General features: G+C 37.8%; 1 protein-coding gene across 5 annotated transcripts; it reads right to left on the minus strand.

Moving 5' to 3' along the window:
* Positions 1-558: 558 nt before the first annotated feature.
* sec24a (SEC24 homolog A, COPII coat complex component) lies at positions 559-25,647 on the minus strand. Of its 5 annotated transcripts, XM_086176874.1 has the most exons (23): positions 25,482-25,644; positions 25,324-25,404; positions 19,596-20,186; positions 17,458-17,646; positions 14,359-14,522; positions 13,498-13,685; positions 12,253-12,355; positions 11,643-11,769; positions 10,768-10,877; positions 10,484-10,596; positions 9,892-10,010; positions 9,499-9,554; positions 9,139-9,345; positions 7,818-7,941; positions 7,215-7,373; positions 6,773-6,946; positions 6,567-6,677; positions 5,584-5,759; positions 5,270-5,407; positions 5,020-5,124; positions 3,587-3,679; positions 3,310-3,413; positions 559-3,174 (listed from the first exon to the last, which is right to left on the minus strand). In XM_086176874.1, the coding sequence occupies exons 2-23, from the start codon at positions 25,382-25,384 to the stop codon at positions 3,060-3,062; spliced, it is 3,327 nt and encodes a 1,108-aa protein (XP_086033000.1). In that variant the 5' UTR covers positions 25,385-25,404; positions 25,482-25,644; the 3' UTR covers positions 559-3,059. The 5 variants fall into 5 exon arrangements, with proteins under 5 accessions (XP_086033000.1, XP_086033001.1, XP_086033002.1 ...); XM_086176875.1 differs by having other exon boundaries at positions 560-3,174; positions 17,458-17,535; positions 25,324-25,647; XM_086176876.1 differs by lacking the exon at positions 25,324-25,404 and having other exon boundaries at positions 560-3,174.
* Positions 25,648-25,690: the final 43 nt, after the last annotated feature.

Here is a 25,690-nt window from a genome sequence, read left to right on the forward strand (position 1 = left end):
CTTTCAGTCTTCGTTTTTTATGATTTACTTTTAACAGCTCATCAAGTCCACTTTGGCTCAAACAGCTGGGGATGGTGTGATCTGACAGTGAAATACCTTGATCTTGGAGTCCACTTTAATGTCTTTGGAGGCGGTGCTTGGATCTTTTGTTAAAAACTTCGTATTTTCTGTCACTTCAATTCATCAGCAACCTTCTTCTTGTGGCCACCTCCAGGGAAGTTGGCAAGTCCCATGGACCTTAAACTTACTGGGCAACTTTGGTCACATGAACATCAAGCTGCTTAGAGACAATCTTTTAGCCTTTATAGTCAACATGCTTGTCTGTAATTTTGCAAGTTTCATTACAAGTTTCAAGACATCTGTGACGGTAATAAGAAGACATGGTTTAACACAGCCCAAATTATTTTCAATCTTTCCTGGGGGTACCAGCAATTATGTCCAGGCCTGTTTCATGTTTTTTTTTATACGACTCTGTAGAATCACAATTCAGAAGAAGTACTTGATATTCATTGGGTGATTTAGATTTTTTTTTTTAAATTTATTATTAATTTTGTCAGTTTCACATTATTTCATGGATCATTGTGGGGTTTTCTTTCATTAACATTGGGGTACCAACAATTTTGTCCACATGTGTAAATGTAATCCAACCATGTTCAGAAAGGTGTAGTGCTATAAAAGTATTAATTATATAGAAGCACAGAAAACAATGGACTTCCACATTGTTTTTATGTGCAGCTGTCAGCATATCCACAATGTGGTTGTCGAGAGTTAATATTTTATTACCCCAGTATATCAACTCAAATGTCTAGCTGTTGTCATAATACATTCAGTTTCAAATAAAATGTATCAAAAGTGATTTCAACTGTGAAACCAGTTCATATAAAACCTGACTGATGAACTATTAGTGAGCAGACAAACTACACACAAGACACATTAAAAGCAAAGTTTAGCGGCAGTGATCTCTGGTTTTAAAAATTCATTCATATCCAGCAATAACAAAATTGTAAACTCCAACAGTGCACCTTAAAATATTTTTAATAATTGTACTGAAAACCTCTGGAGGTCAGGAAACAGAAGTTACCCAGTGGCTGATATTCACTCATTGAATGTAATATTCTTCAAGTATTCAGCTTTGATATTTTTCCTGTTTTCTGAAAATGTCATTTTATCGAACTGTATACAGTAGGTTCCATTATTGATCTACAGATGGAACTGTTGAAAATCAATTCTACATGTATCAGGATAAAAAAACAGATTTAACGTTAGCTTAGAAATCACTGTTTTAAATATTTAGCATGTTGGAATGTATTCAAAACTTTGAAAAAAAAAATCAGCTGAATCAATTGAAAAAGATCATGAGTAAATCCTGAGACTTCTTTATAAATAATAGATCTATAGATTTAACAAAAAATATCAAAAGCCTTCCTTTTTATTTCTTACTATGAAGCTGATTTAAAACATTTCTTGAGAAAGATATTCTCAAAGATTATAGTGAGTGCAATATCACCAAACACTCCTTCAATTGTTCTATTAGGCTAGAACTGGTGACTGAAGGCCAAGCTCAACATTAATAGTGACTCCTGCCTTTACCCAAACTTGGGTTTTTGCCTTGTCACCCACCTACATTTTTTAATTGCGTGTACAAACAGATACACTACTATCCACCACTGTCTAAAATCAGTATTCAATTTCCACTAAAGTTGCAGGTGTTTTTTCCCTTTCATTTCAAGGTTCTTAAAATTTTTGGTTTCATGACCAGAATCCGTATCAAGTAACAAGTCCAAATCTCAGGAACCTTGTAAGTTCAAACAGGCTTTTTTTTTTTTTTTACTTTATTTTTTCCATATATAGCAACTGTGTGCATGCCCTAAATACAATTGTTTATAGCTATGAAGTTAACATATCCAATCAATAAACCTAATAGAATTTCATAAAACAGTAATATTCCTTTTCAATAGAGTAATTGCTCACCCACCATCACACAATTACATTAAAAAAAATGCAATTCTTTTTTTTAATAATTTCACCATAATGGTCATACTAAAATTATCAGCGATTTTTCAGTTTATATAATGCAGTCTTTTAATATACAAGTATCAATAAGCATTAATTAAAAGATCACAATGGCTTTTTTATGTCTGTTAAACATTTTTTTGATATCTCATTGTATTAAAATATTTCATGTATAGGGTCTGTACTTAAAAGAAGCTTCAAATAGTGATTTTCCATACAAAGCAATCATGGACACTGATAAGATTGGGAGCCTCATAAATTAAACAAACAGGGAAGAAAGGAAGATAATAAACAGAAAAGCAACGTCATTGGGAGATTTGAATGTTCAGGAGGAGGAGGAGGAAAAGAAAACATCAGATCAAATGAGTAGATCAACTGAGAAGACTTTCCAATTCTAGGTCCACACATCTGAATGAGCAGATGACATCAGGTCTGCCTACTTAAAACAATTCTATGTAAAGTCTCAGATTTGTTTGACTTACAATAAAAAGACTACAAAATTAAAAGCACACTTTCTGTTCATCAGGTCTTATTTTAGTGTTACAGCGTAAGAGTTCTGTATACAAACAGTCAGGTAGTCTAAGTGACGACACACTAACCTTCCTCTGAGATGTCATTACAAGCACTCGTGTACTTGCATACCTTTGACTGGTTCAACAAAACAAAACTGTGCTCTGAGGACATTTCATATATCAGACTAGCTGGACTTCATATGGGCAACAACTCAGTAGGACATTTGTTCTTGACAACAAACACTGATTCATTTGATCATCGACATACATAACCATATGAAAGCTGGAGATTTCTTGCGTTTGTGTTAAATCCAATACATGGCTTCAGCTGGGTAAATGCCAAATAAACACTAGGATGCATATCCTCTCTCCAGTACTGCCAAGAAAAGTATATTTTAAGAGAGATGGTGGACCAAATAGAGACATGGAAGGAGAGGTAACTATTACTCTGCTTCCACATACAAAGACACGGACAAATACACTGATGTATATTCTTGCTTCATTGTCTGCTTGTCTTCTCAGCCCATCTTTGGATTATTTGGAAATTTGTTGTTGAAGGTGAAGCAGGAACTCATAGTATGACAGGGCTGACTCTGTCCTGTCCTCGACCATGTTCTGCATAAAGTTGGCCTTCATGTGGCTCTCATCCCTGAGAAATACACAAACAGTTAGAAAAAGGTTTGCAGACAATTGGTTTTCCACAGTGGCATTTTTCATGCCAAAGAACAGCTGGTGGAATACCGATATTTGTGTGCAACATTTCGTGTATCAGTGTATTTCTGACCTGATGATGTGAAGAGAGGGGAAGAATGGCCTCTGATCTCTAAGCCATCCGATGAAAGCTCTGGTACGTTTTGACTCTGGGGTGTCCAGATCTGGGAGCAGATACTGTGACAAACACATTTATAGAGGACAGTGTGAATGCTTGTAAATCAAGTATGGAACATAGGGATAGTGTATAACTTAATGTCCAGCACAGAAGGTGCAAGGATTGGGACTGTCAGGTAGTTCTTTTGGTTAATTAAACTTTTTTAGACATGAAACCACTGCATAATTCCTACCATGTTATCAGGCACACTGGCATAGTTTGGAACGCCAAGAACTTGTGACAGGAAGATGGGGTTGCAGTTCCGACCAATCCAGAGATAAATTACCTTTTGGAAGAAAAACCACAAACAAAACATGTATGTAGGAATCCAAACGTTATTAAAATTGTCAAGTTTAAAGTACTAGGACAACAGTTTTTCTTGTGCTGTATAAATAATTTTAAGGTCCTCAGATTAAGGAGATAATTCTGAATCTGCCATGTTCTTAATAATGAGCTACACTTTGGAACAAATCAACATCTCTACGTAAAATAGCATTTTATACAGAATGCTATTTCATCTATTTACGAGCCTTTTGCATGTCTTTTGCTTCCAATTTAGTTCCAATTGCATAATTGATATACCAACCTTTTTTAGGCTAGGTGAAAAATAGGATGTAGCATAGGAACAATAGGAAGAAAATTAGTCATGACAGTAAACAAATCTGTATGGTTAGCCATGCATACACCAAAACAGACCTATCTACACAGTAACCATCATGTAACAGAAAATTATGATTTGTTGTCATTTGATGACTTCCATTTTACAACTGTTAGATAATTTTCTGTTACCATTCTATTTTTTCAGATATCCCTGATATCCCTGTACATTTCCACTTTGCTCTCTGAGACACACTCCCACTGATGCTTTCAAGGTCCTGCAACGGCCTTGATGATCGGTACCGCTCTACAGTCCATCTTTATCTGTACCGCCGCCTGGTTTGTGTGCTGCACTGTACTTCTCAATGCCTGTGTTGTTTACTCTTTTGTATAAAAGGGACCCACTATAACCAATAAATTGGAGTGGTGGTGGAAGAAGAGCAGACACAGCCTCTGTCTCTATCCGCTCCCCGTATATATACACATCCTAATTACCGACAAGATAGGCCACATCCACCATCGGCTAGGTGATCCAGACCCTTGCCTTGTACTAGAGGGACAATGAGGGCTCACCGCGGTTCTTATGGATCGCCACCACTACCTTGCCTAAAGAATGTCCTCAACAATTACCAAATTTAATTTAGTTCTAAATGATACATTTCCATAATTTCCAAGACAATATCAAAAAATATGATGGAGGCCACTTTTATTGCCAGGCCAATAATTCTCTTAGATGGACCCAAAAGTAAATCAATTAAATACAGTATATTTAAACAGGTGGGTTTTTTTTCCTATCAAAAATGCTAAAACTTTGGTGAATTCTAACTTTCATATACACCATACTAAATTGTTAATGTTGTGTGTGATGCATTCGAAAACAGTTTTAAAGCATCACCTATGACCTTTTACATTGTCATTGATGAGTTCAACAGAGAAACCTGTAGGCCAGATAAATAAATCAAATTTTTTGATGCGGCTATTGTTATATTGTTGTTGTTACTGTTTGACCAGAGGCTTAATTCAACACACCGTTCCAGCATCCATGAGGAAAGCTCCATCTCTGCTAAGTTTCTCCACAGATAGCTGCAGCACTCTTGGCTGTGGGATGGTCCGCTCACTGATTACTAGAGCACCCTGAGAAAGAAAAGAAAAATCTATGAAACTGTAATGTTTTTTTAAATAAATCTTGAAAATTAAAATGAATGCAAACAGTTAAAAAAAAAAAATCACTGCCAAAGCAACAAGTTCCTGAAATTTCCTGTCATTTCAACATGCTCACCTCATCAACTAGGTCATCTACACGGTATAATGCTGGGTAGATCATTAGCATGGCATAAACCAGTGGCTGGTACTTCAGTTGACTCATTGCGTACACCCGCTCATCAAGTCGGGTGCTGGTGCCGGTCCTGAAAGCTTTCTGTACAGTGTATGCACAAAATAAATAAAATGTATTGTTCTCGTTGGATTGAAGAGTAAAGGATTTCAATCCAAAAAGGTGGAGTCATTTTACTTTGGTATTTTATTTTGAATTCTATTAATTATGGTGAAAAGACATTTAGTGTATTAGAAAATGTAAAATAATTTTCCACTAACCTGTTTTAGAAGGGCGAGGGTGAAGAGAGGGAAAAGTTTGAGACAGACAGGAGCGAGCAGGCCAGGCTGTTGAATGGTCAACACAGACTGCCGATAAGATGATAATGAGTCAATGGCAGCGTTTGTCATTGCATCTCTGGCATCACTCAGACTGGCTGTTACTGAACGGTCCACAGCTAAAAAGAACAAAAATTTCAGTGGGGAGAAAACATAGTTATTTCAAGCCACTACATTTTGATTTCAGAGCTCCCTCAAGATTGGCAATTACTTTTGTTGAATACATACTGAGAACCATGGAATATTTCAAAATTTAGGTCTACTTTTTCATAAGGTTAAGAGTGTCGTTGTTCCCCTTTTCAGCATTTGGTTAAGCTCCAGCATAAGAAATCAGATCTCCCCTTTTTCCCCCGACAATCAATTATTTATACAAAACCAATACAGGTGTGTATCCTATACTGTAATCATATCCTATAAATATAATCAAGGTAAAACAATAGGATTCAGATGACAAGATTGAACATTCAGAAAATGCAGAACAATTTTGAACTGTGTTCCTCAAGCTGCAGTAATTAAATTTGTGTGGAAAATACTTTAAATTAAGAAAAAAAACATTGATGTGACTAATTATGACAAATAAATATATTTGTACATCTAGTTTTAAGATTTGTTGATTCAAAGAGGATTTAAGCTAATAACTATCCCTGTTCCAGCAGTTCTAAAATTATGATGTTTTGTGAGTTGCAATATCAGTGCAAGTGTAATGTAATGGAGCACATAAAGCTTTGCAAAGGACCAACGCTGCCACATAAAAGAGTTATTAGTTATAATCTTATGTATCAATAGTTTGATCAGGTAGACCTGAAACATCAAATATTTGATATATTTGGAACTCAAAAAGTATTCAAAAAAATGCAAGCCCACTGTCAAATATTTAACAATGAACAGATAGTTAACTGGATAGTGTTGCACATTGGGATACAGACCCATGCAAGCCAGCAGGGCAGTGATGGCTTGAACATCCGCCCCAGCAAAGATATCGGACAGGGAATTGACAACAGGGAGACACAAGGTATGCACACGGATCCTCCGCTCTCCTTTGAGGGAAAAAAATAAACAGGGTTTGTAAAACCCTCAAAGCTGAAGTGTTTCTCATCTTCACAAAAATGTTTTAACCCTGACAAGCGTTCACCTTTGCTGGAGGTGTAAAGCAGCGCGGCTTGGAAAGAGACAACTTGCATGTCGTCTAGATTTTCCTCAATGGACATTTGAACTGCAAAGCCTGCGTCAGGGTTCACGTTGGGGAGGGATAACAGATCCGTTGAGCGCACAAAGAAGTTCCCGTGGAACGTGTGAATTGACAGACCTACAGAGAAAGATTAAATAGACAAACCTTGAGTTGCAACAAAACTCAATTACAGGACACTAAGTCAAACACAATAATTATTCGTGGACCCTTGAGAAATGATTTAACAGGAGGCTCAGATGGGATTGGTTACTGTACTTAAAACTGGCAAAAATTGATGGGGGGATTAAAAATAAATAATAATCGACACATGGGCAAGAAACATTGAAAACAGCTGTCTAACATCTAGGAATGAAGACTTCAGCTTTATGTTCTGACTGCAACAGACCTTTGGTGCATCGTATCCTCATGACAGACTCAAAGCCAATTTTCCTTGTTAAATATCTCTTCAAATCCTTTTGGAAGCGTTCTACTTGAGATGGGTTGTGTTGGTGGTGGTATGATGGGAAGTAGTACACGCTCCCTGCTGAGTATCTGGATATGCAACCTGATGGAAAAGAATATATAATGATGGATTAAACACTGAAATGTTTGGAATCCCATCACATCATATGGGATTAATCATGGGTTAATTATGATCACCTGTCTCTCCTTTTAATTTACAATTACTCGTAAAAAAATATTTTAGATTGCAAGGTAAAACAATTTGTGCTACTAAAAATCGACTTTGTTGGGGATTTATTCAAAATCAACATTATTCTAAATACTGCCATATATTTCACGCATACAGAACATTGAAATTCCTGTTTTTCAGAAATATTATTACACCTCTCTCGCAACTGGGTTTGGATTAGGGAAAAAAAAGAAACCAAGCCATTCTTGAAAATTAATATCTTGTCTTGAGCAGCAGAAACTTAAAAACTAAAAAAAGGTACATTTACAACAGCTTCCTTCATACAGCTCACTGTCATTCAGCTTGTCTGAAACTCACCGAGGGATGCCAGGTCACAGTACTGTGAGGAGAGCAGGAACAGGTCAACTGCTACCTGTTGGCCAGAGCAGTCCAGAGCCAGCTTCTTATAGAAGTCAGTCGCTGGGGATAAGTGTTGAATGTCCTGGGAAGAAAAACAAAACGAAACAAACATAAATAAATAAATAAATAAATAAATAAATAAAACCACACACACACACGCTAAAAGTCAATTCACGTTGTCAATTCGTCATAAATATAAATTTGGAAACTGTTTTTGCAGTTATGTTACACAGATTTATCATGCAACACTCAACTAAAGTTATAATAACCGTGCGTAGATTCCGAGGGATCTAAGAGCTGTGTTGATGAGCAGTCCTCGTATTTAAAGATTTTTGTTAAGCTGCTGATTGACTCAGTCTTTCCGTGCTCACTGTGTCATTTAATCTCAAAGATCAGGCCATGGGTGTTCTCAAAATATTTCTGGAAAGCTCCTTTCAGTAGAGGCAAGATGGCTCGAAAGGGCTATGTTAAGGCAGTTGTTCCTCTCAGCTGTGCCACTTTGTATTTTATCACCAGAATTTAAACAATTGTGACAGACAAGTCTTACAAATTGGCGAGCCCATGGTTTCAGAAAGTCTGACTGCGATTTTTGATTGATGACCAAAATCGTTTAGCTGCTGACAATGTAAGAACATTTTTTGATGCAATTTTGTATATCAGTTACGGTTACAGTTGCTTAGTAGAGATGCAGTTTCATCATTATAACCTAAAATGATCAACAGAAAAGCTGAAATGGGAGTTTAGAACACTGATTTCACTTGCATATCAAAAATGTAAATGATATAAAACCAGGTTTTGGAGAAATTTCAATTTCAATTATTTCAATGGCAAACTCTTTGGAAAAGTCACAAAAAATATTTTGTGCGGAAACCGGGCACTTTGACCTCAAGATTTCCCCTCTAAAGCTCCATAAATATACAAATGAATTGAAAAATAATGAAGTCATAGAATGTTTTCTATGGTTAGTAACTTATGAGATTGAAAAGTTTCAATTTCAGCACTTGAATGGGGTTTCAATGGTAACCTCTAATACACTCATAAATACCATTCATTAATTCAGCAATATGGCTCATTCTGCACTTGGTAGCAGTGGGGCTGGAACCAATCCCAGCTATCACTGGGTGAGAGGTGGGGTACACCCTTGACTGGTTGCCAATCACAGGGCCAGAGACAATCAAATTTACTACAATTTTTTTTATAAACAAGAACATGGATGAAATAAACGTGTCTTCAGTATATAAAGTACCGATATACGAAGAAATCTCATCACAGTTCTTACCTTGGCCGATGCTCGCTGGTTTGGATCTTCTCTTGACTGGAGGGCCCCAGCACCTAGGTTTGGCAACTGAGTCTGAAAAACAGACATACGCCCTCCAGTGGGCGACAGCAGCTTGAAGGCTGCTTGCAGAGCAGAGCCCAATGCGGACTGCGTCTCCATGGTCTTTTGAAATAAAGATGGCAAGCTCTTCAGAAGATCCTGCACAAGCTGAAAAATAAAGATAGTTTTTATACTCACATACTCACAGCTAAGAGACATCCAAGACGAGAAACATTAAAAATGCAAAGAATCAGAAAAACATTAAAAAAACATAACATCTTCTTAAAAAAACAACAAAAACAGAGAACAGAAGTTTCTTACCTCTTTGCATTCATTGAGGTTTACTAAAAGGCTGTCTGGTGTTGGTAAAAAGATATCTGAGGAGCCAAAAGTTCATCATTTAGTTACTCATACAGATATGGGTTAAATCATTGTCCTGAAAACAGCATTTATGAAAATAATTATTAAAAATGATAATTAATTATGAATATGGTAATGCTCCAATGTGACTGTGTTCTGTAAGTTTTATTTTGATCAGAAAAGTGAGGAGGGGTCCTAGTGATTTTACTAATTTTTAAAAAAATGTAGTATACTATAGCTTTGTACAACACTAGTCCTACAGCTATAAGCATGAGAAGTGTTTCAAATGTAACAATTTGACACCTGTCCCTACAGTTTAATAACTATAAGTGACTAATGTGAGATGTTACTCACCTTCGATGTCAGACACAATGAGCATTTGAGGCTGTGAAAGCCCCTCTTGCAGGTTGTAGAAGTGGATGGTGCTGTCAAAAGTGATGAAGCCTACCTTGGTCCGTGTGTCTCCAGGTAGCCTTGAACATAAACTTTGTTGATAAGCGAGCAGTCATCCCCAATTGACAATTATTGTGACTGATCATTTCTAATTAATATATTTTTCTCGGGATAAACATCTGTGCCTTCAAAGAGACATACCTGACCAATTGGAAAACTGTACATCAATTATTTGTTGAACACTTCAAAATTATACAGTTGTATACATACTGTAAATCCCAAGTTCTGAAAAAGGAAAGTTGCCTTTACTTGATAAACCTATTACAATAACTCAATTTAGTTCTACATTTACATTTAATTAATTTCCCTTGTTTGCTGTAAAATCTTTGCAGAACACCTTAACTGTTGAATGACCAGTAAAGGAAAATTCACTTCATACTTAGATGTCTTAACTCAGAAACATGTTGGTTTAACTTTTACACATCTACTGAATCAGGTTTGCGTTATATGATATTATCATCTCTGCTAACTAGAACATTATATTTGTACATACGCATTTAGGTTGTCCAGCACAGACTGACAGAATATATCCAGGTAACCCGTCTCTACTGCATTATGGGATACATCCAGAACAAAGAGGTAAACAGCAGGCTGTGGCGGCCTCAGCTGGGCGAAAAAATAAGACATGTCATTAGATCAATAAAGCAACTGTGCCACCTCAGTATAATGTGTAACATATAAATATAGGATACGAATAAGAAATCAGTTCACAATCGGCAGAAGGAAAAACAACTATATATTGTAACGTGTTTTTTAATAACGTCCAGAGAAACCTACCATATATTCTGAGGGAGCAATGAACTCAATGGTGGCGTTTTGGACCTCGGGTCTTTTGTGTGGTTCTCCATATGACCTACTTACTGGGTTGTACATAAACTCCTCTGGAACTACAAAAAAAAAAAAAAACTTATTAACTTATGAGTTACTAAGTTCATTTAATTTATTTCAAAATCCTGGTAAAATGAGAAGCAACCTGGCATTCATTTAAAAAAATAAATCACAAAGGACAATTATATTTACAAAGTGCTCTCCAAGTATTGTACATACAAGAAGAAATAAGAGTAGGATACGATGAAAAATGAAATCATTTGAGCTATCATTTATTGTCTATTCGACCTATCCTGTCTTCAGGGATGGGTTGGGCTACAGGTTCACATTTCATCAACAGCATGTTTTTGTACTGTGGGAGGAAACCCAACAGACATGGGGAGAACATAGTGAACCCCATGCATCACAGTACAGGACTCAAGGTGGGTGTTAAACAGAATACTGAGATCTCTCAGACTCGTATGACATAAACTACTGGAGGACCTGACCTGAGATGCCAAAAAGGTTCTCCAGTGTGTCTAACAATATAGCATGACCCAAAGCATTAAAAGCACCCAGGTCTAACGGAGTCCAACTGAGTATACTGCCAGGAACAATTCGTTCACCTCCTGTACAACACCAGTTACAGTGGGTGGATCTATAGATTCTCAGCAGGTGAGCAGGCTTCTTCAACAAGGCTTTCACCATTGCAGTTTACAAAAAAGCTGGGAAAATGCTTGAAGCTAATATAAGACATGAGGTTCTAAGCATCACTGATCCATTTCCATCCTCCTCTGGTCCAGGAAGGAAACAAAGAGGTGAATAGAGGTTCTACACAGTCTTACCATCATTGACTCGATAGCACAGGTTGCATTTCCATCTCCTCTGGTCCAAAAATGAGACAAAGGGGTTAATATAAGTTCTGCAGGAGCGACATCTGACAATAGTGCTTGATGTCACCACAGGAAGTTGCTGTGCAAAAAAAAAAAGAGAATAAAAATAATGTCAATAATAAGCCTGTATGCAGAAAGACACTCAAGCTAACAGTCTCATTTACAGATAATAGTAACACACACGCACGCACACACGCACGCACACACACTTGTGTTGTACAAGTTGAATAATGTCAATGTATGGGAACAGATGATCAGCGTGACAGATTTTTCCCAGATAAACTGATAAGATTCAGGTGTAGTTATTTTTTCTTAATCAAAAGAAGAAAAAGCAATAGGATGACATATTTAAACTGACACCACCATCTTTCACAGGCCCAATATGAATTAGGCTAACTGTTGGCCCAATACTTTCACTGTAGTAAACGGTGAAGCCTCCTTCATTCATGCAGGCTTAAAGTGAACTCACTAAAGCTTGTTAGTATCTAATTAAACAATTATTAAAATCAAATCCATTGATAGATGAGTAAAAACATTAAATATAGATTTCAGTTAAGAGTACCGAGAGGTCTTTGAAAGGGTGAAGCAGCAGGCCTAATGGCATCTTGGCTTTACTGAGCAGAGACTGCGTCTGAGGGATGCTGTTCAGCGTGCAACGGAAAACCCTTGAAACACAAAACAAAAATTCTAAACCCTTGAAATAAATACAGATCAACTTAAGCTTTTCAATGTCGATTAGTGAAACACATTTAAGCCCTTTTTGGACACAAACAGTTCAGCATATGGGATACTATTTTCATTTGTTTACATTATTTTCTTCTTTTTTTTAAATCATGTGGATCAGAAGTTATCCAATGCTGCTGTGCCTATAGCTTCTATGTCACCGTTGTGCTGCTTTGGCATCTTTATTATACACAGCATTTCTTTAGCATCAGATGTTTTGTTAAGGTGACATAACCTTTTCTGCAAAATCTAGTGGGAAATCCACCAGACAAAGTGCTGCTTTGGCTTAATGAGTGATAACATGAAGTTGGCACCAGGGATTTTCTAGGTTACAGTATAGGTGTAGGTTTATATATACTATTTCAAGTGTCAAAATCGTTTGACATTCATTGAGAAAAAGTTATTTCATATGTCAAAATTGAAAAATGTTAACATAAACATCACATTTTATTGCAGCGATAACAAGAACAACAGAATGTGTTAACACAGGAGCGCCAACCACTGGATTGTGGACCAGTACCGGTCTGTGGTTCATTCATCTATGTATTTCATTACTCTGTATCCTCACATGTGAAATGACAACAAAGTTGAATCTAATCTTATTTAATTTGTTGTCAAGACGCACAGAAAAAAATGTTTCTTTTCATATAATCATCATTATAAAAGATTTTGTCATTTTGAAAAATGACCAAATTCTCTTTTAATTGCATCAATCTGTGCCTCCTGAGACACGATTAGACATTTCTCTGTTATATGACACGTTACCTGAAAAATTCAGCCTAGTGGAGTAAAAAAAAAAAAAAACTATCATAATAATAGCTCAAGGCTCTCGATGAATAAATGTTATGGTGATTTTAGTTTTTCCTGCACTTGATATTTGTTTTCATACCGGTTGTATCGTTTTATTTAGCGCATTTCTCTGCCACACCTTGAAAGCAGTTGATGACAATATTATCTTAAATGAAACTGGTTGGTGAAACAAAAACAAAAAAAAAAAAAAAGACGCTTAGGACTGCTGTGTTAGCATACATTTTAAGAATAATGACAACATAACATAAATTAATATGAATTTGACAAAACACACTCTGGGTTGCAGTTTATCTTCTGCAGATCATGGGGTAGGCAGGGTGTTGGTGGAGGGATTGGGGTTTGCGACAATAGGTTTCTCTCCTGAAGCAAGTTAACCACTCTCAGTGCCTCTGGGGTAGTTGACTGGAGACTCATGGCTGCTAACGATGGACTCAGCTGAGAGATTCCTGGCCCACCAGGTGACTAGGAAAAAGAAAAACGTCAAAAATCAAAACAAATGCTTCTCCATCAGTGCTTCACCTGCCTGATGTAGCTAACAAATCTTAAGAAATTATATCATTTATATTATCTGGTGCAATATTTATGTTAATTTAGGGTGAGCCCCAAATGTTGACTTATCTATATTGTTACACTGAATGTGAAACTAGTCTTTTAGTAAGTAACGATGAAACCCTTTCTGAGTTATATATAACATTCATATGTAAAGGCACCTGTGAAAGTGCCTTCAAAGCTATCAATTCAATTTTCAACATCAATCTTTGCATAATCCAAACAATAATTCAATTATGTTGTTGCTTTATATCATCTCAAAAATACTCAATATTGGTCTTAATAAGTAACTGGGAAGGAATTTCCCCATTTAAAAACAAATGAATAACTAAGAAATATGAAAATAACAAAAAAACATAAATTTGCATGATATTAGTATTAGTAAAAGTAATATTTGCAGACTCTTGAGATAAAATAAGCTAGTGAAAGAAGAGAATATGGTTGAGATCCATGTATCATAAATCTCACCCATTAAACCAATGGCATAACTGACATACAGGTACATAAGAATACAGTGTATTAAGAGACACTGTAATACTCCTTTTTTTGTTTGTTTGCTCAGTCATTTGCTAGATCAACCTCTCACCTGTTGGAATGGCTGTGGGGCTTGGTTATAAGGCTGTGTGGCACTCGGCATTGCAGGGTGCATCTGGGAGGCTGTCTTGTGGGCCACAGTTTGTTGGTACCCTGGGGGAAGGGAGGGGTAATGACCCAAATGTCGACCAGGCTGTCCTGGCTGTGGAGGGCCACCTGAAGAAGAAACAGGTTTAAAATAAATTCAGTTGGAAAGAGGAATCAGTCCAATCAACTCCAATTTTAAAGGCAAGCAGTATCTGAAACTTAAACTAAAAAGAGCGTGCACCATCTCATAATTCTTTCTTCCTTCTTTCCATCAATTGTCTGAATAACTAAAAAATAATGTAATTCTAATTAAGAATAATTATTACCTAAGACAAATAAAACAATCTAGTACAGTGGATACGTCTTTTTGAACGTTCTTTCTGTCTGTCTGGTAAATTTAGGCCCAACATTTGGCATTGTCATTTGCCTTTTTGTCTAGCTTGACATTAAATAACTACAATTAAAAAAGATTATATGCAGTGTTGAAGAATGAAGCACAGCACAATAGCTGAAGGTAACTATGCAACTAAAAGGATTACTATACAACAGATTGGTGTTGAGGATGCAGCAAGTGTAATACTGAGGCCTGTGATGTGACATACCCTCATGATATATTATATTTGGAAATTGGATGAGTTTACTTTCCTGGCTCTGCAAATTCCAAAACAGCAGAGAAGAAACCCCTTTAGCAAACATTACTGTAAAAGTAATAAGTCCGTTCAAAAATTTCTCTGTTGGTGGGTAAAAAGAAAAAAATAGAATGAAGTTGCCATGTCCAATGTAAGACACATAGCTCTACAGTTCTGAATAATTTACAAAATCAACCATTATAACAGATGGTACTTAAAGTAAAACAGGAGATCATAGTCTGAGCATGGCTAAAACGACTGTAACTGACTGACTCAAGGGCAACTTAACAGGTTCCAAAATGAATTTTATTATGCTTAATTAACCAATTCAGCAGGATTCCTTTTTACTTACTTAAGATAATGGTTGACTGTGGTGTTCTGTGTGGACTTTACACATTTTCCTGGAGACTGTTTGATTTTTCAATTTTTTTTTTTAAATATCGCCACAGTGGGACAATTAAAGGAATATTCTATTCTATTCCAAATGACTGATTATCCAGGCATGCAGAATGTGACTAGAAAAACTGTATGTCTTTATGTGGCCCTGAACTATACTTCATACATCATTCATACTATACTACGTCAGGGTGCTTTAATTGGTAAATCCACTCAATGCAGGTAGTTTGAGAATAAAGAGACACCAATGTGATTAGCGAACATGATTTAAGCTGTTGAATTTCAGAAGGCCTATAGTGGATATAGCTTCTGTTTCCAGTAACACAAGTAAATCATTTAAATATTTTAGTGTTATAAACTGTGTGCTATATAATGTCAATTAATGAAACCTGAGGTCCCCAACGACCCGGCATACGGAATATGGGTGAACTGGTCATTCATTCATTCATTCATTCATTCATTCATTCATTCATTCATTCATCCATTCTCTATATCCCTTATCCTGCACTAAGGGTCGCGGGGTGCTGGATTCTATCCACGTGGTCACTGGCTGGGAGGCAGGGTATAACCTGGACCTCTCACCTCTAGATCATAGAAGACATATAGACATACAACCCTAGACCTCAGAGCCACCTGTAGACATACAACCATTCACTCCCACATTCACATGTCTGGGCAATTAAGGGTTTCCAATCAACCTACTGCATGTTTTTGGACTGTGGTTGGAAACCAGAGAACCCCAAGGAAACCCACACAGACACTGGAAGAACATGCAAATTCCCCAGGGAAAGGCCCCCTGTTGGAATCACCCAGGGTCAAAAAGAATCCCTGGATATATGATCACCACTCACAAAGAACGATAAAGGCTTTTCAACACTGAAACCTACTGTCAAATTTAGTGACACCTGAACATTCAACATGCCCATCTCGGTAGCCAGACTCAGTGAGGGATAGGGTACATTTAACAGCAACCCCACATTGAGGTGGCATGTAGGTGGGAATGAAGACAACGGCAGATGTTTGAAAAACTGAATAACTTGTTTAAAAATAAGAGTTACAATGTTAATACCAAAGCTTTTCAAAATGCAACTTATAAAACCACATATAACTTGACTGCACTTGCGTGCTTATTTTAATAACAGCCACTATATTTCTATTGATGTCATCCAAGGATGTTAAATCAGTCATACTAACCTTGTTACAATAATGTCAACAATCAGTATAGTGTCCTAGTCACAGATTTACATATTAAGCTATCAATTACAGAACATCCATCCATCTCCTTCAGCATATCCTGCATTCAGAGTCCCAGGGGATGCTGGAGCTGATCCCAGCGGTCAGTGGGTGAGAGGCGGGTACACCCTGGACTGGTCACCAGTCAATATAGAGTCATATATAGACGAACAACCATTCACTCATTCCTTCGGGGCAATCTTCCCAATTTTTTCCAATTAACCGGCATGTTTTTGGACTGGGGGAGGAAACCAGAGAACCCGGAGGAAACCCCCGCAGACACAGGGAGAACATGCAAACTCCGCACAGAAAGGTCCCCTGGTCGGAATCAAACCGGGGCCCTTCCTGCTGTGAGGCTGAAGCGCTAACCACTGTGCCACTGCTCAATTACAGAACACCTTCCATATAAAATCCTGATATTAGCAGCAAAATAACACATTAAAATTGTGTGTTGTTTTAGTGTTTTCATTTAGAATTCTTGCAAAATAAAGCAACCAATACTTTAAGACAGATAAATGTAACTACACCAAAAGTATTTGCCTTTATCAATAGTTGACACAAAAATAAACATCTATACTTTTTTCCTGTTGGAATTCATCATTTATGAAATTTAGGTTTGAAGCATCAACTTTCATCAATTTTCAAATAACAATTGAACAAGTAGATGCAAATGTAAAAGAAGTCGCTAGCATAGAAATGGCACTCAGGTATTTTGTGAAAACTTAGCATGTAAATTTCCACCTCAATATTACATACAAATACACAAAGAATAATGTGTTACAATGACAATATGACAAAACTCTTACTGTCTGCCTTTGGTGGTATGGCATTTGCCGGTGGCAGTCCAGCAGAGGGTGGTGAGGTTTTCATCATTGGTGGTGGCTCTGTTGATTGGGATCCAGAAGTTAATGGGCCTGTGGGTGGTGGTAAATAGGGTGCTCTGTTTGGCTGGTGTGTATGGGGAGCCATGGGATTAATTGATGAAGGTGCAGTGCCTTAGAGAGAAATAACATATACTATTTGGTACAGAAAGTGACTATTTTCATTGTGGAAATCCTCTCTAAAATGATATCCATTCATAAATAAATACCTGGATAAACTAGGCCCTAAATAGACACACGCACGCATGTATGCACGCGCGCGCGCACACACACACACACACACACACACACACACACACACACACACACACACACACACACCTGTTAGATAAATTGGGAACCAATCTATCACAATAATCCAATTGAATGCAACAAATATAAAGGTACACGCATCTACTTAGCATTTTCATTTGCTTCATTATATATATAACTAAAACGCCTATATATTGTCACATTGTTTAGGTGCAACTTGTTAAAACATACCTACTTAAATATATTGTAACACTAGTAACACAATACAAGCAACACTTGTATTGTTTATTCTTAGTTCTTCTATTTTTGATACATTTTTTGAATATGTCGTCAGTTATTTTGTTCATCAATAACTGATAAAGTAATTATTAGCTTTAGTCCTACAATATTATTTAGGATGAATTATTTTGATACACATAAGACGATGATAATCTTTGCTTTCCATTTTGATACTTAGAGAGGAACAATGTGTTACATCAATATTGCGTGGTCAACAAGTTTGCCGTTTCTTTAGAAAGCTCTATACAGAAATGACCACAGCTGGTAAAAATGCAAACACAAAACTAACTACTGTAAAAGCACATCTATCTCTAATAATAAAAATAACTGAGGAACTCTTTTATGGCCCTTGGCCAAAGTATGCAACGCCACAATAATTAAATCATTTCTGTAGTCAGTCAATATATGATAAGCTCTGTATAGAAACAGAGCTTATCACAGTTGATAAAATAGCAAACCCGGAATTAACTACTGTTAGTAAACTCACATCTTCAATCATAACTATCTGCATACTTTTTGTGGTACTTAGCAAAAGTATTAAACTACATAATCGTTGAAAAAAAATCTCATGTCAGTCAGTGATATCGGCTTTATCATTGTGCTGGATCAATCTTCCCAGATGATACTGCATGATCAAAGGTCATTAAGGTTAAGCAAGCTGGTCTTGTTGGGTTGTGAATATGAACAACAATATTAAAGCTAATCCAACAATAAGATCTTTAGATATGCAGGTTACAATAAGTTGAAGGCTCTGTCACTGAATTAAAGTTAACTTTATATCCCTTCACAAAAATTACTTGGTAAATAATTCTGCTCCATCCAGATTAAACCAGTCATTTTGTAAGGTTATATTACAAATCCATTTCCTAAAAAAGAAAAAAAATGTATTTCTTTGAGTATTTCATAATGTTTACAATAGTATATTTAGCAACAATTACCAATTGTAATGAGAATCCCTTATCCATTATAACAGTAGTCATTTTAAGAATACGGCATGCTAAAGGAAATACAGAGTTGAAACCTGTCACAGAGCTATATAGTTATCAACTAATTACTTGACCTTTGTACAAATTCAGAGTAAATGAGTGTCTCTGGGAAGGATCCAGTGCCAGTACTAAGGCAGGCACAGGCAGGCACATGTAGGCACAGAAGGCATTGTCCAGCTTCAATGCATCAGCATTCTACATATATCGAATATCATTCTTGCACTTAAGAAAATACACAAAAAGGTGACCAAATATATAAATAACAGTCATAAAGAGTCTAACACTACATATATACAGTGTTTAAATCAGTAGACTATTGAGAAACACAAGTTCATTTTCTAATATTTAATCTTGTGTTTAGCAAAAACCTAAGAGATAGTCAAAATTTCTTATTTGGTCTTTACAGTAACGGAAAAAGACTGGAAGGGAAAATCATTCTCTTTATTAATCATTATAACCTAGAATATAGAACGTAGATAGAATAATATCTCCCTTCCTCAAATTATCAATAGGTGCACAAATAAGTTTTAGTGAAGTCATGATTACCTCTCTGAGGGTATTCATACACAGATGTTGGAGGAGCTCCTTGGCTTGCAGGCTGGATGGTGTTATGAGACATGAGGTCTAGAGTCGATGTCGTGTGAGGTGTAGATGCTGACAATGGCATTTTTGTGCTTACAGCTGAGCTCATATGATTTGATATAGAACCCTGGGATGGTAAACCCATGGATGTTGGTTGCCCCATTTGTTGCAGTGCTGAATTGTACGGCCATGCAGGAACCGCTGGCTGTGACTGCTGTGGGGTTTGATAATAGGTACTGGAAGATGCTGCAGCTGGGGGTGTTGTGCCCTGTGCTGTGGGCAACCGAGGACCAGGGATGGGGCTTGATGATTGAGGAGAGGTATGGGAAGCAGGACCTAGCATTGGGGACCTGGTCAGCACTGTCTGGCCAAGAGGGGCTGGGGGACCTGTCTGGTGTGAGCTACCTGCTGAAACAGGCTGGTATGGCCCAGAGGGAAAACCAGTGACAGGGGGTGCTGGAGCTTTAGGTTGCATTTGATTGTAGATTGATTGGTGAGTCATCCCATAGTTATACTCTGGAAGCTGGTGAAGGGAAACTGGATTCTGTGATGGGCCTAGAAACAGGAAGAAGCAAAAAGGCGGACTATTAGAAGACTAGTCATTATCAAACCAATTTCCAGCAATCACACACTTTTCTTTCTGAGTATCATGACTTTCAAAGTCTACCATTTGTGCTACAAATGTTGCCATTTGTCAAAGTTTTGCTTATTTGAACCTTGGTGGAAAAAAACTGTAATGGCTATTGTTTCATATTTTAACAACAATGCTTACATTTCTGATGAGTTATAAATAAAAACAATCCTACCCCAGGGGTACCAAATACCTCAATTGCGATTAGCTGGTCGATCGCAAAGGTAATGTTGGTAGATTGCAATTAAAGTCTGTCATCTTTCCTTCATGCAACACTTGCCAGTTGATTGAAATACAGGAATCCCTCACTATATCGCATTTCAGTTTTCGCAGTCCCACTGTATCGCAATATGATTTTATATCGTGTATTTTTTTTGCTATACCATGGGTTTTTGCTGTAAAAATGTATTGTAGCCTTTGACTGGATGTGTTCAAAGATGTTGAGTTGTTTGTTAACAAACCTTTCTTTTATTAGAACAGTTACGCCAACAGGCCCACAACAGCAGCAGTTAAAATGAAACTCCACTCCTCTCCTACTTGCACACACCCTGCGCCTTGGCTCTCTCATCCAAACACATCCACAAACATTAGGAAATCACAGAACTCCGAACATTATTCTCAATATTAGTGCAGGCTTGCTACAGTATTTTGATACATTTATCATTTCAATTATTTTTATGGTAAAATATGCCTTCTCTAGGGTGGCGCCCAACCAGAGCACGGTACTCTGTATCCTAAGCCCTGATTTGCTCAGTGACAGGAGCATCATTCTCTGCATCTCCCGCGCATAGCATGCATTCAGCATCTTGTCATTGCCCAATACAGGTGTGCGAAGGGTACTCGTTTAAGAGTGGGTGTTTATCAAAGAATGGGAAAGGTCAATATGAGTTTGGAAAAGGTTTATAATAATCTGGGGATGGTCATACAGCTTTAAAATACTTGTGTATAATAAAATAAAAATATAGTCACTACCTCGCGAATTTTCATTTATTGCGGCTTGTTCTCGAGCAGGCCTGGCCAACCTGTGACTCCCGAGCTGCATGCGGCTCTTAAGTTCATGTTGAATTTTGTGTTTGTGTGTTTTTTTACTTGTGCAATTATGTGCCGCTCCTGCGTTCTCCGGGCACAGCAAAAAAACAACAAAAAAACACAAACACAAAAATCGACATGAACGCAACAGGCGCATGTGGTTCGGAGCCACAGGTTGGCCAGGCGTGTTCTAGAACAGGACCCCAGCGATAAAAGAGGGACTACTGTACAGGGCTACCAGTCTGAGATCTTGTTTTTTTTGTCTGGCACACGAGTCCCCAAGCATGTGCAGCCAACCGTGCAAAGAAACTGTAAGTTCTAGCAAGTAATCCTTTCAAATTATTTCTTCTAAAGAAAGGATAAAACATGAGTGCAGGAGTCAAATCAACTAAGAAACCGAAAACTTTCCACTTCCATGCACAAAATCACAGTTGTCTGGACAGCAGTCACTTTTCTTGGGGCTAATTTCAAAAGCTCAAGACTGGCTACAAGCAGCTACTTTCCCCACTGTCCAGACAATACTGCTGACAAGTCATCAGAGTAAAGTACCCGGTAACCACCAAAAGTGTACTGTGATGCAGTATGCCATAAAAGCCAAAAAGTATGGGCACCCCTGCCCTATCTCAATGCAAAGAATTTCATTCATTGTCCAAACCACAGATTGAGGCTGAAGCCAATACCAGCTATCATCAAAAGGCCCTATATATGCTCTCATTCACACATCTGAGAAATGTAGTCTTCAGTTAACCTACACCATGCTTCAAGAGTGCGGGGAAAAAAAAAAAAAAAAAAAATCCAGAGGACATGCATGCAGACACAGGAAAACACGCAAACACCAGACAGGAAAACCACCAGTAAAGCAAACCGGGAACCTTTTTTGCTATAAGACGGCAATGCTAACCACTGCGGTGTTGTGCCACCAAATGGGAAAAGTTAAAAGTTTAAAAACAAATGTCTTCAAAGTGAATGAATAATAACTGAGGGGCTTAAGGTAAAAGTACACTAGTGTTTCTCCGCTTTTACTCAAGGCCATGATGACAGTGTGAATGAACCAACTCCAAACAGAGTCAACATCCTCCTCCATACTACCTACATGCAGCACATGACTAATCAACCCATAGACCAATATGTGATCTTGTCGTCCAAATTATGATCTGTACTTAAGCTTTGACTGGATATGGTAAATTATGCAAAAATATAAAATACTATAGCCTTTCTGAAATATAAATCACAAATGCAAAGGAATTTCTCTATTCTAAATGTATTGGGGCTGGACTGATAAGGGCTTTTTGAAACTGATTATTTCTCTTATTTTCCTTTCTGCTACTCCCTTTAGGGGTAACCACAGGGAATCAACTTCCTCTATCTAATATCCCAATATTCTCTGTATTTTGTATTTTCTATACACCAACGAACCTCATGTTCTCTTTCATTACACCCATGAATCTTCACCTTGGTCTCCCTCTCACCTCCAGCTTGAACCTCTTTGTCATACCAACAGCACAGGCCACCACTGTCTCACAACTCACATAAATGGACTGTATCAGTCTAACATGCCTCTGTCATTCCAGATGTCCTCATACAGTACCATAGTACCTTTCCTCTCACTGAACCTTGTATGTTTTTTCTAGGTCTGCAAAGGCCCAATGTATCTCCCTATAACCTTCTCTGTACTTCTCGACCAGCATTCTTAAATCAAAATACTGCGGTATGTGCGTGGTAGTCTTTCTAGCAAGAAACCATTCTGCTGCTTACAGATGCTGAATTCTGCTCTCAGTCTAGTTTCCACTCTTCCTCCTAACTTCACTGTATGGCATGTCAACTTTCCTCATCTATAGTTACAGAACTTCTGCACATCTCCCATTTTCTTAAAAATGGGCACCATCACACCTCTATTCCTCGGGCATCCTCTCACTCTCGAGTATCCTGTTGAATAATCTAACCAGAAACTCTACTGCTGCCTCTCCTAGACATTTCCATACCTCCACAGTCATATCATAAGGACCTCCTGCCCTTCCACTCTTCATCCTCTTCAATGTCCTGCTCACATCCCCTTGACTAATCTCTACTACTTCAAGGTCCACAATCGTCACCTGTCAGCTATCTGTCTACACTCTCATCTACCACTACTTTGCCGCCATGGATCTCATTACATTACATTGTCTTACATATTATATTGTCTATACAAGATGTAGTCTACCTGTGTGCTCCAACCTCCACACTTTTAAGTTACCTTATGTCCTTGACTCTTCTGAAAATAGGTATTCAGCCATGTCCACCTTTTTTGCAGAGTCCAAAACCATCTGTCCCTCTGTGTTCCTATCTGTGATGCCAAACCTGCCCATCACATCACCTCTACATCCTGCACCGAAATTACACCAATTACTTCTCTCTCGCCTCTGGCCTCAATGTAGGACAGGATGCAAAATGAAATGCATTCCTTAAAGCAAAAAGTAGCTAAATTTCTCACACATCAGTAACAGAGACCATAAGGAAGGAAGTGACAACAATAGATGTGGCATCTACACGCATTTCAGAATTGTTGAAGAGCTATACCCTTAATGATTACAAAACTAGTACATTTTCCCCATTATTCACTTCATCCTATTCCTTCAATGGAGGCAGTAAATGAGATCAGAAAGGGGTTAGAAATCAGCTCTTCTAAGACTTAGTCTAGGAGAAGAAAATTCAACAAACTCATATAATCCAACTCAAATCTCTGTCTTTCTTGAGAGCAGGACATTTTAAGAACTCATCTTTCTAGTCAGTCAATACTTGCCTCCAATAAGAAAGGGCCAAAAGTGAGAAAACCTTTAAGAAATCAAAAAACATAATCAAAGAAATGTCATTTAAAAACAACAAGCACATTGCAATTCAAGCTGACATATCCACCTAAGTAACAATTCACATTCACTGATCTAAAGAAGCAGAGCTCTCAGCTTTTGAAACATGGTACATGCCTTTTAGAAGAAGCATTCAAGCCAACAATAAATTCACAAATAAAACAACTAGCCAAGGATAGCAACATATCCTTTCCTAGTTAACATTATTCTCTTTGACTCCAAATTTGCTTTTCCTCTATATCTAGGAGTGTAATACTTTTGTTACAGGGTAAACACTGATGCCCCCCCAGGTAGCAGAGCTGTCTTGCAAGGTGTGAATGGGGCAACATGAGATTTAGTATGTTGCCCAAGGACACTTCAGCATGCAGACAGGGTGGGGATTGAACCACTGACCTTTCATTTGGAAGGATGCCCATTCTATCAAATGAGACACAGTCGTCCCTTAAAATATTGGATTATTCACAACCCAAAATCAGTCAGAGAATAGCCTTTATGTTTAGGTGGGAGATACTTTGTGTTCAGCAGTTCGATGTTCTTTTGTGATAAGAGCTCTTATATATATATCAATACAATTATATTTTAAAAAGGTATAGCATGTACCTGAATAAGTGAATGTGGGTGGTGGTGGCTAATATTGAGGCTCCTTGCAGAATGATGCATTAAAACCCCAAACCCCCTCCTAGATACTTAAATGTGACAGGAAAAAGTTCCAGCAACGCAAACAGCTGGTTGTGACGAGATTATTGTCAAAGTCCTAGGGTCAAAACAGTATCGTAATGTTTTTTACAGACGAGGTAGAACAGCCTAAGACCCAGCTTGGCATGTCGCTGTCTAAACCGAGCCCTCAGTTGGTTAACCTGTTGGCTTTGCCACCTAGACAGTCGGCAGAGTAACAGCGACTGAAAACACGTAGCAACACAGTTGCGTTAGGTCCGCCTTGTATACGGCAAGAGCTCCTTGAATCAAAAATAAATCAGTAATCTGGGCTTTGGACATGGCTTTTCCTGCGTCCGATGTCATTAAAAGTGACGCTCGTAACACTTTTTTTTCCAAGAAAGTTAAATAGCTAACTGTTAGCAACGAAGACTGAGTTTAGATTAAATTGCTGTCCCTATTAGCTTGCTACCCAATGCCAACGTCAACGACACGGTATCAATATTGAGATCTTACAACTGTACACTTTACATACCGTTCACGTATGCGTTTCCTGTCCCCGTCCCGTTCTGAGAGTTAAACCCCGCAGTTGACATCTTGAAATAGACACCAGGACCTAATTTAAAGGTAGTTGTCAGGCGAGTGGCTAGCTGCGTCTTTAGCTAGCAAACTTGCAGCCGCTATGTAACGTACGTTCTATCTTGAGACTCTGGTGATGTGATGTAGTCAAACAGCGTCTACGGTGAAGTTTCGTAGTTTCTTTAAGAGCGGGTTAGATTATTTGTTAGCAATCACACGACCATGGCTATGATCGATACCCATTCAACCACATACGGGTGAGCAGCGATAGGCCTTGTCGGAGTAATGTTTAAAAGCGGAAGTTGGGAACTCTTAGAAGGATA

The sequence above is a fragment of the Fistularia commersonii genome, chromosome 29 (assembly GCF_037954325.1).
Source record: "Fistularia commersonii isolate RoL2024-O1a breed Wild chromosome 29, RoL_Fcom_v1.0, whole genome shotgun sequence".
Lineage (NCBI taxonomy): Eukaryota > Metazoa > Chordata > Actinopteri > Syngnathiformes > Fistulariidae > Fistularia > Fistularia commersonii.

Bases quoted from the DNA above. Each gene is read 5' to 3' on its own strand.
- sec24a (XM_086176874.1), bottom strand. From the start codon at position 25,384: ATGTCAACTGCGGGGTTTAACTCTCAGAACGGGACGGGGACAGGAAAC. The intron at 20,187-25,323 runs GTATGTAAAGTG...TCCTGTTTCTAG, and splicing joins AGGAAACGCATACGTGAACG to GCCCATCACAGAATCCAGTT. The intron at 3,175-3,309 runs GTCAGAAATACA...TGTATTTCTCAG, and splicing joins CCCTCTCTTCACATCATCAG to GGATGAGAGCCACATGAAGG.